The 14794-nt window shown below is 40.6% G+C and overlaps 1 protein-coding gene and 1 long non-coding RNA gene across 11 annotated transcripts; both read left to right on the top strand.

Moving 5' to 3' along the window:
• Positions 1-1109: 1109 nt before the first annotated feature.
• LOC112283102 (alpha,alpha-trehalose-phosphate synthase [UDP-forming] 1) lies at positions 1110-10958 on the top strand. Of its 10 annotated transcripts, none has more exons than XM_024521421.3 (19): positions 1110-1250; positions 2640-3236; positions 3530-3630; positions 4066-4269; positions 4789-4973; positions 5246-5360; positions 5600-5701; positions 6095-6245; positions 6391-6479; positions 6881-6929; positions 7133-7239; positions 7468-7655; positions 8020-8137; positions 8518-8688; positions 8896-9015; positions 9237-9324; positions 9473-9603; positions 10119-10235; positions 10362-10958. In XM_024521421.3, the coding sequence occupies exons 2-19, from the start codon at positions 2651-2653 to the stop codon at positions 10815-10817; spliced, it is 3078 nt and encodes a 1025-aa protein (XP_024377189.1). In that variant the 5' UTR covers positions 1110-1250; positions 2640-2650; the 3' UTR covers positions 10818-10958. The 10 variants fall into 10 exon arrangements, 6 of the variants coding, with proteins under 6 accessions (XP_024377189.1, XP_090107417.1, XP_024377188.1 ...); XM_024521420.3 differs by having other exon boundaries at positions 1112-1250; positions 2561-3236; XM_024521418.3 differs by lacking the exon at positions 1110-1250 and adding an exon at positions 1920-2292 and having other exon boundaries at positions 2561-3236.
• Positions 10959-12064: 1106 nt separating this feature from the next.
• On the top strand, positions 12065-13336 carry LOC149989157 (uncharacterized). The gene is made up of 2 exons (XR_016503345.1): positions 12065-12462; positions 12834-13336. It is a non-coding gene; the product is annotated as an uncharacterized LOC149989157 (long non-coding RNA).
• Positions 13337-14794: the final 1458 nt, after the last annotated feature.

Genomic DNA, 14794 nt, shown 5'->3' with positions numbered 1-14794 from the left:
GCCTCAGGGACGCAAGGAAACGGAGAATTCTCATGCCGAGAGAGAGACAGCGAGAGAGAGAGAGGGTGTGAGATACGCACACTCACTCTTACACACACAATGATAGGCACTGTAGTAGCAGTAATGGAAGTAGAGCGGAGGGAGGAGAAAGAAGCGGCGTGAGAAAGGAAAGGAAAGGAAAAGGAAACCGGGAAGTAGAAGGGCAAGAGCAAGGGGGAGGGGGAAGGCGAAGAGGAAGGAAAGGAGTGGAGGACGGCTGTTGGATGAGGATGAGGGGCGGGAGGAAGGGGGAGATCCAGGGGGAGGAGGGATGGATGAATGAGGGAGGGATGATGGAAGGATGAAGATGATGTATAGAAGGAGGATGAGGAGAATGTGGATGAAGGATGAGGGATGGGGATGGATGATAATGGAGGAGTGGTGGGCATGGGGGGCGGAAGCAAGAAGGGGGCTGCCAGAACAACAACAATAACAACAACAACAATAGAACAGAACAATAACACCAACAACAACAGCAACAGTAGAACAGTTCGGCGAGGGTGAGGGTGGGGCGCGCAGCCTCGGGTGCCTGCCTGCTGCCTGCGAGGTGCCGTTCCCGTGGTGGCAAGTTAATCGAGCCAGCCTAGCCTGCCCACTCCGTGTTGCTGCTCTGTGCATTCATGACCATCAGCCGCAGATTTTTCTTTTTCTTTTGATTGATTTTAGGGATTCTTTTTCCCATCAAGTGGACTCGGTGACAAGGCGGATCGTTTCGTTGCATAATTCCCAATTCCTCTTGTCCTTGGTTTTCTTGGAGCGATGGAAAGCATCGATTGTCATCGAGGCACTATCTTTGGGAGGTGGTAATGCGATGTCGCCCATTCTTTTTCCCTCTCGTGGAATTGGACGATCATGACGAGTCTTCTTTAGTTGCGAGCCCCTTTTTAGTTTTTAATTTCGTCTAGTTTTTTTTTTTTTTTTTTTTTTTTTTTGTAGTTTCGCTTATATGTAAGTGTCAGCCGAGGTGTAGCTGAGTTAAAATTGTGGCTCTGAAGGTGACGAGGTGAGTCTGACGGAGGTGGTGCTGGTGCTGTTGTGCTGTGCTGTAGTTGATAGGTCGGCCAAGCTTGGACCAGGATAGTTTGTTTTCTGTTGTGAAGAGTGGAGCGATGATCATAAGCAAGCTGTCAGGCTTCAGGAGCGGTGTGAGGCGGAGTTGCTTTAGTGGAGACCATCCCCCTCGGTCGTCGACGGTTGTCCTTCGCAACTCAGTAGGCCTCATTCCTTTCTCTTCCTCTTCCTCTCCCATCTCATTTTCATGAGCGGTGCAGAGCGCTCGACTCTTTAGGGTTGTAAGTTGAGAGGGGAAAGAATAATTAAAACACGACTGTCGAGAGAGGATCCGAGGACGCGCTCGTGAGAGAGCGAAGCTGCAGCTAAGGCATCCTGCTTTTTGAGCCTCGTCCAGTCCGTTCATCCATTCTTTCTTGTCCTGGACCTCATCGCCGTGTAGAGTTTGTCTACTTTTGTCATGTCCTTCTCTACATTCTTCTTCACTTCTCATCCAGTGAAGTTTGTAAGTGTATCTAAACTGCAGTTACCTGTGGTCTGCCGCTGAGCGCGAACATTGCCCTTCTCACTATCTTCGGAAGCGTTTTCCTTACCTTCACTCTATCAACTTCCTCGTTGTTTCAGCACCTCACTTTGCTGTAGTCACCTGGTCTAATTCCTCTCAAAGTTGCCTGCTCGCTTCACTTCCAACCCGCACATCGCTAACTTAGAGCGCATGGCTGGAGTCCGACTTTGGAAATTCATGTGATCTTGTTTTGAGAGTTTACAGCTTCTGCGCGTCTTGTCCAACGCTTTCTCCCACGGATGGCTGCGCTGCAGTTCAGATATTTGCATTATTGATGCAGTAATGAATTTCTGGCACTGCATACGCACCCCGCCGTTCCTTTCGCTTAGATATTGTTTACCATGGAGTGACAAGTCTGTTTGGTAGGGAAAGGTAGCCACCTTAACTCCATCCTACTTGTTTATGAGCGGTAGTTGTAAGTAGGTTGGAATACTGTGTATGTGCGGGTTGTGGCCGGGGCCACGAGGTGGTATGGTCCAGCTGGATGGGTCGCTGAAGGCGTGAATCTCTGCCAAGGGAGTCTACTTTTGATTTAAATCTGGTGTGGAAAGATGTTTTGCTGCTGCCTCTGAAGGAATCCATAAGTATCAAGTCGTTGGTTCGTTCCGTCTCGCATGAAATCCCAATTCTGTGTTACAGTGGGATCGGCGGGCCTCTGCTCAAGTCGTATATGTATGGTGAGTTCATCCCGGTGCGAATTCTGTGCCCGGGTGCTCCGGTTGAGAGTCGTTGACAGTCTGAAATGTAGAAGAGCTTTGGAGCTTGGTCGTTCCAGTGATCTTGTATCTCTAGAACTGTTTGAAACTCAGAAGTTACAAGAGATTGATTGAGTTCCCTTCGAGACTGGTTTTGATGTACATTACCAGTAGATTACGAATCGATTTTTTGAAAATTACCGGACAAGTGATCTGATGTGCTTAACAGTTAAATAATCCTCTTGCACAGAACTGAAAGTCTTCGTATGAAGTGAGAGTTAGAGGGATATCAAGGTTGATAGAAGTGTGTGGGGAGATATTATTGACAGAGGGAGGGCGTATGCCGTACTCTCTGACAACAAAGGCTTCTCAGAAATCGAAACAACTATGGGAAGGAGACGAAAGTTCCGGCCCTAGCAGTACTCCTCAACGTCGATTTTCCCTCTCTTCTCTTGGGGAGCTGAACTACAGACCCTCGAATTTAACTCGGACTACTTCTCTTACTGAGGAAGAGGTCAAGCATGATCTCTCCACCCCGAAAGTGACCCCTACCCCGTCTGTCACATCTGCGCGGGTGGAGCGTTTGGTCAGGGAGCGGCAGCTGAGGAGGAGCGGAAGCTGTTACACGCTTGGTGATGAGGTTGACGCGAAAAGTGAGGTCCTGGGGGGGAATGGGGGAATGGTTGGCGGTAGCGGGGATAGAATGGGGGAATGGTGGGCGGCCACTGAACCCCAGAGCAGCCACAGCAAAGCAGGTGCACACACGGATAACTATGAAAGTTCTAGGAACCTGAATGATAAGATCCACCGAAGTGCACAAAGATTACTGGTGGTCGCCAATCGCCTTCCTGTATCTGCAACTCGACTGGACGGGGACAAGTGGGATTTGCAGTTGAGTGCTGGGGGGCTTGTGAGTGCACTCTTGGGTATGGCCCCCGCAGCCTAGAACTGTTCGTAAAGCGACTTTGCCTTGTCACATTATGGCATCCATTTGGACTTCGCATTAAATGCATTGTTTGAGCGGTGATTAGCCATGTGTTTAGCGACTTCAAGCAGTCAAATATCCGCTCTACAGTATTCCCAGTCTACATTTTTCAGATCTTTCACCATGTTGCACTGCAGTTGAGATTAAGTCGAAATGAATTTTGGACTAAGAACATTGTACGCAGACGGTTTGACTAAGTAGAATCTGATCAGCAAAGGGGGCAATGTCGTGCAGGTGTGAAGCAAATTTTCGAAACAAGGTGGATTGGATGGGCAGGTGTTAGTGTACACGATGAAAGAGGGCGTGCTTCATTAACAGAGGCATTAGCTTTGAAGGTTGGTTTTGTGCATCTGTAGACATAAGTGTTCGAAGTGAACTTTCTGTGCAATATGAGCCTTGTGTCGGGAATAGCTTTAAATGCAGATGGGATTTTGTCACTTTTAGTCGAGAAAGTTACTGCTCGCCGATGAGAAGACTTGGTGAAGCTGTAACGTCCCAGATTTCATTTTCTCTCAGTTGAAGCGTATTCGACTTCACTCTTCCATATTGTAGGCTGCTGTATTTGAGTATTTTTGAAGAGAGCAGCAGTGCATGTTCACGACTGCCATCATAGATTCTAAACTTATCCGTAGTATTTCACGGCATTCTTGTCTAAATTAGAAGCGGCTGTATGACATGTGCTTGCCCACGTGTTACGAATTACCTTCTTCACGGGCCTTAGCTGATCGCATGGCGCAATTCTTATTTGTCCAAATGTTTGTGGATTTCAGGGTTGCGTTCCTGTATTTCTAGATGATGATACAGTTGACCAATATTACAATGGTTACTGCAACAATGTGCTTTGGCCCCTCTTTCACTACATTGGACTACCTCAGGCAGATCGACTCGCTGCTACTAGGAGCTTGGATTCTCAGTATGCAGCCTACCAGCATGCTAATAAGTTGTTTGCGCAGGTGGTTTTCTCGCAATATCAAGTGAGTTATACTTTCTCTTCTGCCTGAACTTGTTAGCATGGCAGGCAATTGTCATTTATTGCTTACGTGTAGACAAGCTAGCGACACTATAGCTGTTCTAGTTGAGTTGAATGAGTTCTCCCTCAGTTCGACTTTCTTCAGTTTGTCCAGTTTCAACTACTTGTTATCGAGGATTTTATCGATGTGATGCACCTTTTCATGGACACGATTCGTTGGTTAACATGAATCACAGGTAGCGGAGTCTTTGTGTACTGCTAGTGTTATTCGGGTCACGATATGTACAGGAGTGAGTAAAATCTAGTACGCTTTGGGGATTCTGAGATTAGCGATCAGTGATCAACAGTTGGCATGGAGGCACTTTTCAGAATTATAAGTGCATAGCTAATCTCAGATGGTTTTATTCATCCTCTGTTCAAGGCTGCGGGGCAGCAGCAGTAAATCTACCTCCACAATGAATGAAAGCAATTTGAAGGATTTAAAGGTACTCATGCTGATAAGGTTCTTTCGGTTTGATGTCAGGAAGGGGATGTGGTCTGGTGTCACGATTACCATCTTATGTGCCTCCCGCAAGAATTAAAGACGTTAAATCCTCGCATGAAAGTGGGTTGGTTCTTGCACACACCATTCCCTTCCTCTGAAATATATCGGACTTTGCCACTACGTTCAGAATTGCTAAAGGCGGTGCTTACAGCTGATCTGATTGGGTAGGTGTTCTCTACGAATCGACCTCTACATTTAGAAGGTTCAGTTGAAGCCGAAATTTTCTCTGTTTAATGTAGTTCAGTAAAGTATCCTGTATTATTTTCTTAGCGAGTACTTCTGATCGTAATTATCGGCTTTGCTACCCTAATCCCATGATTTTCTGTGTTTTTCTAGCATGAACCCATTCTTCAATTTCTCACCCGTCTTCCCATCTTGGCTGTCAGAAAGTGTTACTTTTGATGTTTAATTTTGACTAAAATACTGTATGATGCAGCTTTCATACATATGATTACGCAAGACATTTTGTGAGCGCTTGTACACGCATTTTGGGTCTAGAGGGTACGCCAGAAGGTGTCGAGGATCAAGGAAAACTTACACGTGTTGCAGCGGTACGTTCTTCTTATCCACGATTTCTTTGCAAGGGATGGGTGATACGTGAGGTGTTTGTGGGTTTTGGATGAGATTGAGTGTTAGACTGAAGGCTGAATCTTGTTTTGCGCATTACATATTCTGTCCTGCCATATGCTAGCGATCTGCTGCAATCACCGTGAAGGTGATATTGTTGGTGAAGTTGTGTTGGAGCGCCTTTTCAATGCAGAGTGAGTGATGCATTTCTTTTTCTTTGCAGTTTCCTATAGGTATCGACCCTGAAAGATTTATCCAAGCTCTTGAAACAGAACAAGTGAAGTTGCACGTCAAGGAACTGCTGCGATTCTTTGCAGGCAGAAAGGTGATATACATGTTAAATGTGATGAGCAAGTTTCTATCTATCATCATACATCAGGGTTTCAATGAACCCTTCAAAGTTTTGGATATCTAGATACATTGCGGTTTGTTGAGAATATGCTTTCCTATTTGAGAGCTTTGTCTATCCCCACAAAAAAAAAAAATCCTTGTTCAAAGTTAGAGGAGCATTCGATATTTTTTTTTATAGAAAAGTACTGCGGTGTGACATTCCACTTGTCTCTTTTGGGCAGTTGTGTTCGATGCATCGTACATTGTGAACACCGTGATGACTAAATTTAGAAGTAGAAAGTGTTCAAAGCTGCTACCGTGCAGCTTTTAGTTGATAAGGAGTATGTCTCTGCTTCATGGTACTCATGTCTGCGTTATTTTCAAACAGGTTATGTTGGGTGTTGATCGGCTCGATATGATTAAAGGAATTCCCCAAAAGCTACTCGCATTTGAGATGTTTCTGGAAAAGAATCCTGAATGGCGCGAGAAAGTGATGCTTGTTCAAATTGCTGTGCCAACTCGAACTGATGTACACGAATGTAAGATTTTTAGTGTTTGCTACTGAATTATGCCGTCTTGAACTTCAAAATTTTAATTTTTTTGCTGTAACATGGAATTGGTCGAATTACAGCTTCTCAGATCCAATGAGTGGTTCTACTTTATAGAAATAATTTTTCTGTGCAGATCAACGTTTGACCAGTCAGGTCCATGAAATAGTTGGTCGCATCAATGGTCGCTATGGAACAGTAACTTTTGTGCCCATCCATCATTTGGTTAGTATATGATCCTGTTCCTTTTATTCCTCATTGCTTTACCTCCAATTATTATCATTTTTTTTCTTTGTTGAATTGATGATTGATGTTGTCTAGCTTCGATCAGATTTACGAGTGGGTTATCTATATTATTAATGCGGTAGAGACGTGTTGTGTTCATGCTCTGTATTTGTTTGAAATAAATACCGTGAATGCGTGCATTTCTTGGATTTCGGATGATGATTTTTCTTTTGAGTTTTTGTGACTTTCAAAGTAGAACAGCTAAGAGAGTGTGTTAAATGAGCATGGGGTGTTTGAACGATTTTTTTTACGATCCTCAGTGCCGTCACAAGATTTGTATTCTTAAAGCTTATTTTGGAAACATGCTACGCGTCTTAAGCCTACGTGTACTGTATTTGCAGGATCGCTCCTTGGCATTTCATGAGTTGTGTGCTTTGTATGCCAGTACAGGTATTCCTCTTGGTTACTTATCAAATATCATTCACTTGTTTGCCTACTTAAGGGTTTTGTCTATGTTAATATCCCCATTCTGGTATGAAGAAACTAGCAGGAGCTAGTTTCTTGAGAGGTTATGTTCTGAAAGTTATCTGATTTTCTATTATTTATTGTTTTCCATCTATTATTTTTTTTCTCTGAAATTCACTCCTGCATAGATGTGGCGTTGGTCACTTCGTTGCGAGATGGGATGAACCTTGTAAGCTATGAGTATGTTGCCTGCCAGAACTTCAAGAACACTGAAGGTGTATTGGTATTAAGTGAGGTCAGTCTGCCGCCTTATTTTCTGGATTTCTAGGATCAGCAAGAGAGAAAGAATTACCGACAATTTTCTCAAGTTAACATTTCACAAAGTATTACCATAAGACTTTCATATCGTTTGGTTTGTTCTCTGAAGGAGTAAGAAGCATAAAAGACATGGGTAGTCAGGCTCTGGTCTTTATGTCATGTTATATTTTTTTAACGTGATTTCTGAAGTTAATGGGATGTGCAGTTTGCAGGAGCTGCACAGTCTTTAGGAGCTGGGGCCATACTTGTAAATCCTTGGAACATAAGGGAAATGTACATTGCTATTGAAGAGGCTCTGAAAATGAGTGATGAAGAAAGGAAAGAGCGTCACCGTCATAACTTCACCCATGTTACTACCCACACGGCTCAGGCTTGGGCTCATAATTTTGTCAGGTGATATTGAGTACCCAGAGGGTCCAATGCTGGACTCTGCACATACTCCAGTGTTCTTAGTGCTCATATATGTATCTTGTGTCCAGAATGTAGATGTGTTGCAATCGTTGTAGTTATGTGCTGCCGGTTGCAGGCGTATACTGTTGTTAACTCATGTTGAATTGAAATCAAAATGACTTCTTTGTAGAAAGCAGCCTGAAGAAAAATTTAAGAAGCAATCCTTCATTGAACAGGGAGAACTTGCAAAAAGTTGTGGCAATGATATCACGAAAATGTCCGTAGGTTATTTTTTTTGTGATACAGGAAGTCTATCTCGTCAGCCAATGCAAACGTTCTAATCACAATTATTTTTGATGAATGTTAGTGAGCTATATGATACCATCGTGGAGGCTGAGCTTCGAACGTTGAACGAACCTCCGAATCTACCAGTAGATTCTGCCAAAGAAAGCTTTCTGAACTCGAAGAATCGGTTGCTTGTTTTTGTGAGTTTTCTAGAATTTCTGATTTTATTTGTCCTTTTCTTTGCTGTGACAATGAACTGTTATTTTTCATTGTGAAGCTCGATGCAGATACGCTTTCTGGGTCGCTCTTGGCTTAATTTTTATTTGTCTTTTGATGTTATTTTTGTAGTTGTTCTTCTCGTGAAGAATAGCGAGTGAAGATGGTAGAAAAGGTTCAGCCTATTAGTGTCTAGTATTAGTGCCTTCAAAGACCTTTCTTGGATCATTACGTGGAAGTAGGGTCCAGAAAGGAGCTATCTGGAGCTGTCGATTTCTTTTGGGATATCTCAGAGGTTTTTGATGATTGTGAGCCAAATCCCAAAGTCTAGTCAATACGAGTTGTGTGAATGTGTTGTAATCAGGGTTTCAATTCGACCATCACTGCAACAGTGGAAGCTCCACGACGGGACCAGATTAAAGAGTCTAAACTGGGTTTACATCCAGGCATTAAGGAGTGTCTTGGGACTCTTTGCTCTGATCCGAACACTGACGTTGTGATTCTTAGTGGCAGCAAGCGGGATACTCTGGAAGAGGTTATTTACTTGCCTTGATTCATTTCTTAGTTTGCATTACAAGCAGCGTGCGCCTGTGATTTGGTCTGGTTGAAGCATGCGTATGCAGCGTGACCCAAAGGTTTGGCTGATTTTTTTTTTTTTTTTTTTTTTTTTTTTCAACTCTGACCTACCTTCCATCCTCCCGCGGGTAGTTAATTAGGATCTTCTTTCGTCCATGTTTTGTAGGTTTTTGGAGGGTTTAATATTTGGCTTGCAGCTGAAAATGGTATGTATTTGCGCGATCTTATTGGTAAATGGATGCCCACAATGGAGCATTTGAACATGGACTGGAAAGATAGTGTGCAAGTAAGAATTGTGCGCTACATGGATGCTTGGCTTAGCAACTACTTGATTGCATTTACTTTTTATGTTACCATTGACTTGTATTATGTGTTGCGATCCGTTGCTGCCCAGCATGAAGTGTTTATGTCCCGGTATTCTTTTCGGGAATGGAGTTTTAATGTAGCATTGAAATATCCTATCTTGATTCTCTCTGTATTTACTTCGTTGAGGTTCTGTTATTTCAGCTCGTATTCGATTACTTCTGCGCAAGAACGCCACGATCTTTTGTAGAGAAGCGAGAGACATCTTTGGTTTGGAATTATAAATATGCTGGTATGTTTTTCATTTCGAAAGTTAATTCTGTCACTGAATTTACTGCAAATCAATACTGAAGCAGGGGGTAACTTATCACACAGGAGGGAAGTACTTGAATAGGAAGACTTTCGGGAACCAACTGGTGTTAATTAAAAGTTGACTGCAGATTTGGAGTTTGGAAGGGTCCAAGCACGAAACATGCTTCAACATCTATGGACAGGGCCCATCTCCAATGCGGCTGTGGATGTCGTTCAAGGTCAAAAGTCAGTGGAGGTCCGTCCTATTGGTGTTTCAAAGGTAATTTTTCCCGCGCGTGCGCCCCTCTTCCATAGATTAGGAGTTGATTTGGCATAATAGAATTCCCGTCAAACACGTGTTTAAATAATGTGTAAAAATTTCTGGCGCTTTGGTTATATCTACTTGGTTTTGCTCATCTTTGACTGAAATTACAGCTCTGGAATATATTCTACAAAACTCAATAGTCCTGTTTTAAATATTATCCTTCTTACCTGAAGTTCCAACCAATAATAATGGGTATTCTGTCCGTGGTTGTGAAGTGCCGTTGAAATGCACATCTGTGCAGTAGATAGTCTTATGGCAATTCAATGCTCATTTTCGTAGTTTTTATCTGACGTCTTGGAGAGTCAGCTGCTCAAACCTTTTTTTGTCGTCAAGCCCTGGTGACTCTGAGCATTTTTGGTGAAGCATAAGTGGCTTAACATTCTTGGATCAGGGGTTTTTGAGTTCTGCCTATCATGGAATTCCACCTTGGCACCAAATGCACAATTATCTTTGGGCATTTGTTTTTACAGGGTGCAGCAATCGATCGAATTGTATTTGAAATTATACGCAGCAAGCATCCCAGCAGTTCACAGACACCAAATATTCAGTTCGACTTTGTCATGTGCCTGGGCCATTTTTTGAGCAAGGTTTTGATATTAAACGACTACTTTATTGTTTTCACAATTATGTAATGTTGGTGCGAGTACTATTTGTTCACAGCTTGTCTATTCTGTTTCACTTTCAAGCGTTTTGACTAATCGGATGATGTGCAGGATGAGGATGTGTATGCTTATTTCGATCCGGATAACGCATTTGATAGAGATAATCGGTGCAGTAATGGAAAGCTGGAAAGGAACCTTGATCGACGGTTGTCTGCAAAGTCATGTGATCGTGCATCGGTAAAGAATAATAAATCGAGCGTGGTTCGAACGAAGACTTACCCACTCTTTTCACCAGATCGTAATGGAGCTCATTCGAGCGCTTCGCATTCAAGATCTAACAGCTTCAAAGAAGGCAGTATCTATCAATACTCTGATAGAGACATCATGGGAGACCTGGTGAACGTGTCGCCAGAAACTTACATCTCGTGTGCAGTGGGAAAAAAACATTCATCCGCCCGATATTATTTGGACACAGTAAATGAGGTCGTCTCGTTTGTGAAGTCACTTGCCGATGCGTGTCCTTGTGAAATGGAGTCTCAAGATCAATCGCTGCCATCGGTCAGTTGAGGGTCTGGTCCTCATGGTGTCCCCATGTTCTGCTGATTCGTTGCCATACCGTGGTGCTAGGAATAGTATTAAATACAGTGTAACCATTTTTTAAAATATGATGCTGGATCTGTTACCAGTAGCCCTACAAATTTCTTTAAATTTAAAGATCTAATCTACTTTGTAGCTATCATGTTTCCTCACATGGTTTTAAATCAGCTTCAAGTCTGGTTGTTCTTTGCATAGAAGTATTTGCCGTGCCAAATGGAGTCGTGTTTGGAGGTTGTAATTCAGGTGGTAAATGCTGCAGTGTCCAACCCAGTGCCCAAACCATCTTAGGTAAGGTTGGCATCAATGTCTCATCTTTCATCCTTCTTTCCTGATCGTGTGTGTGGTAGTACGTTATCTTGCTTAACTACAAGGATGTTTTGCCACCAGCTGGTGTTGGCAATGGGGGCCACTTTGCAAAATCTACGTATTGGTATTTACAAAAGAGTTGCCGTTTCACTAGTGCACCCTGCTCGCATGCTTCATCTGGTCATGATGTACTTTGAAGTGGACCCACTTTGCAGTACCCTTTCCTTAAATGCTTTATCCTCTGCCGTTCTCTCTTGGTGTATATTTTTCTCGAAGTACCACTATATACGTTAGCCTCCTCAGAAGAGTAATTTAGCCTGAACTCCAAGAAAAATCGATCCCTTTCGTACCCTTTGTGTCGAAATGTTGTAATTAATTCGGCTTGCTGGCGACGCCCTTGAGAGCCTTTTGTCTGAATTTGGTTTTTAACAGTCGTCAATTTACATACCTCAATCTCGACAGTGATAGGCAAAGCTTTAACCGAAAATAGAATGTGTTCCTACCACATCCTAAGACATTTGCCAGTACCATTTACCATACGATTGTGAACGTCAGTTTTAATTGACTTCCTGAAATTAGTTTTCTCGACTATATTCAACTCAGTACATCGTGTTAATCGTTTGAGCAATTAGGCAAATTCGTTTTGTACCAACAATCTAGCCAATACACACATTTGCTTCTAATTAACGCCATGAAATGCAAACTCCATCTGATGATAAACGTCTGTACTTCCCTCGCTTCTATTAAATTCAGTCAATTCCACCACAATCACTTCAGAATCCACGAAATCCAAACAGATGCATTCTCTACAGTCCTTGGCAATGAAAAGCTTCGGTAGCACCGTGGGCTGTTTCTTCACACCACTAACATCATCAGGGATCCATCGCAGACGTGCCATATCGGTGGAAAGTGCACACAGTGGCTTGGTAACTTGCTCAGCACCAGTCACACACTCTCTCGCACTCCCACTCATCATCTCTCTCACTTGTTTTTCGCAGGGGATTCTGATGTCCACAGATTCTTAAGAGGAAACTCAGGCTAAATAAAGTCTTCACTGATAAGCACGAAGTCGGGGAAGAATCGACAAGTTGGAGAGAAATCAGACAAAGATTCACCCCACCGTGGGACCCGAGCTCTGACCAACCTAAATATGGGTCTTGCCGTTGAGTGGTGGAGACAGAAGTGGGGCGATAGGCAGGTGAGGAGGGCATGCAAGCAAGGAGGAGGTGATGGTGGGGACTGCAGCATTGATCAGATGCCATCGCGGATTTCGCATGATTCTCGCTCAACCTACAATTGCCTTTGCCAGGTTTTCCCCCTCCCCTACCCCTTTAACTGCCAAGTGACTGCTTTTGCTTGCATTTCGGCGCCGTGTTCAAGGCCTCACCGCTTTTGTGCCCAATCCACAACCGCTGGCTATGAACAAATTACGTGGGGTTGGGGATTTAGGGTTGTCCTTTTTTCTTTTCAATTTTTTGTTTATTCTGCAACAAAGATGGGTGAATCTTCATGCTGTTGATTCAGATAGGTTACATGCTGACATTGTTTTGTCTGTGTTGCGAATTTGATGAGGTTGCTGGTCTGTGAGTAGCTGGGGTTTTAGAAGGAGGTAATTCCTGAAAAAAAAAAACAATAAAAAACAATAATAAAACAATCTTTGTGGCTGTTATGTTGCTGCAGTTGATGCTATTCCTGGTGCAAATGTTGTTAACTTTTGGAAAAGAGGATTTCTTTGGGGAGCAGACCTATCAACATCTGTATTTGATTCTTTTATAAATAATTTAGACTGTGTGCATTGTGCGAACCATCTCCTCTAGCTGCCATTTGTGATTTGGGGAACCATGTCGTTTTGTTGTATCTGAAGGGTTCGTTTGCGAACCTTAATCATCGAAGGCCATATAACTCAATTTGTTTAGGAATGTTGGTAGATCTTTTTCAATAAAGTTTGATGGACTTTATGTAGGTTGTTAGAGGTTTGACTTTTACAAAGTGTGTTGATGAGAGTAATTCACCAATTTTGAGTTCTTCTTATACTGGACTGGTATGAAAACATGTAGACAATAGTCTCTTTGGTTAGTAGAACATTTGGTTTGTGGAAATAAAGACTAGTATTGTTATTTATGATAGGAAAGATTTGCCTACTTTAAATATTAATAGCAAAGTGTTAGTTATTTATTATTCCATCAAAGTCATTGCATTGTAAATGTATTTAAAGTAGTTTTTGATTTTACAGACATTTTTAATTGAGTTTAAAGATTGAAATAATGGTATATGTCTACTTGTTGTACTAGTCTATTTGTAGATCTCAATATGAGAAATCATTATATATATATACATAAGATCTAGATATATCTTACATAAGTAAAAGACAATTATATTAGTTAGAATCTAAGGTATTTTTATAAATTTTTGTGTTAAAGAAATTAAATATTTGTATCTTGTTAAAAATAAAAGAATAAAATTTATTAGCTAAACTTTTGTATTCATGGAAGTTTACAAATTTTTTATTTAAATAATTCGTCTTTGTATGTTGCTTATTTTTGTATTCTAATAATTTAGAAATTTGAAACCAATGGTCATTATATAATAGCATAATCTCTAAATGCATTTAGATTGGATCTATTTGATAATACTTAGAAGACTTAAAATGATGATTATATAAGAAGAGAAGGAATATTTGAGAAAAAGTGGTAATAATTCAATACACACTCTATTTAGTTTCTATTATATTAAAAAGAACTATTTTAATATGTTATATTAGCAACTAATTAGAAGATTGAAATTTATAGAGATATTACCTTATTTAAGTATTTATTCAAGCTAAGAGCCTCAATTCTCTTTTATGCTAAGAAATTTATACATGAAATTTTAAACTTTGTATAGAATAAAAATATTTTTGATGAAAATTCTTACTTCTATTAAGTTTAATTTGAAAGAAAGCCATAGAGTTTGTTCTTTCATAACATTGATATTTATTAGATGTCTTATTTTATTGAAGATTTTATTAAATTTTATTCTTTGTTAAATGTAATTTGTGTACACTCTTTACTAACAAAGATCTTTGTTTGATCATACATTCAATATAAGTCTTTTATTTTCAATTAAATATTATTAAAAAATAATATAATATATTTTAGACAAAATATTCTTTATATATATATATATATATATAGAGAGAGAGAGAGAGAGAGAGAGAAATATACATGTATGTATAAATATATAGAAAAATATTCTTTATCCATTACATTGCTAAGGCCTTTATAGTATTTTAAAGATCTTAGATAAAAAAAAACTTATTGTTTATGTATATTTCATTATTTATGATTTTGATTGTAATTATTTAAAATTTAGTTATTTGTATAAATATAAGGACATATCATTAAATAAAAAAATAAATTTTAATACATTACTTTTTTCTATTTTATATCTTTATAATATGTAAAAGAATAATATAATATAAAAATTTAATAATATACATTTTGCAGTTTATCAAAAAAAACTTCTTATATAAGGGTGCAATCTTTAAGTATCCTTGTACATATAATGTCGCTATACAAAGTTTTCTTTGAAGTTTGTTGGATCTAAGGAACTACTATAGAAGTGTTTTACAACTTAAATAATTTTCTTGCAAGCCTTGTGGT

This window comes from Physcomitrium patens, chromosome 6, assembly GCF_059467195.1.
Source record: "Physcomitrium patens ecotype Gransden chromosome 6, ASM5946719v1, whole genome shotgun sequence".
Taxonomy (NCBI): Eukaryota; Viridiplantae; Streptophyta; class Bryopsida; order Funariales; family Funariaceae; genus Physcomitrium; species Physcomitrium patens.
Note: the sequence above shows the minus strand (reverse complement) of the source record. Positions and strands in the feature narration are given on the sequence as shown.

Bases quoted from the DNA above. Each gene is read 5' to 3' on its own strand.
- LOC112283102 (XM_024521417.3), top strand. The intron at 6,246-6,390 runs GTAAGATTTTTA...TTTTCTGTGCAG, and splicing joins TCGAACTGATGTACACGAAT to ATCAACGTTTGACCAGTCAG. The intron at 6,480-6,880 runs GTTAGTATATGA...CTGTATTTGCAG, and splicing joins TTGTGCCCATCCATCATTTG to GATCGCTCCTTGGCATTTCA.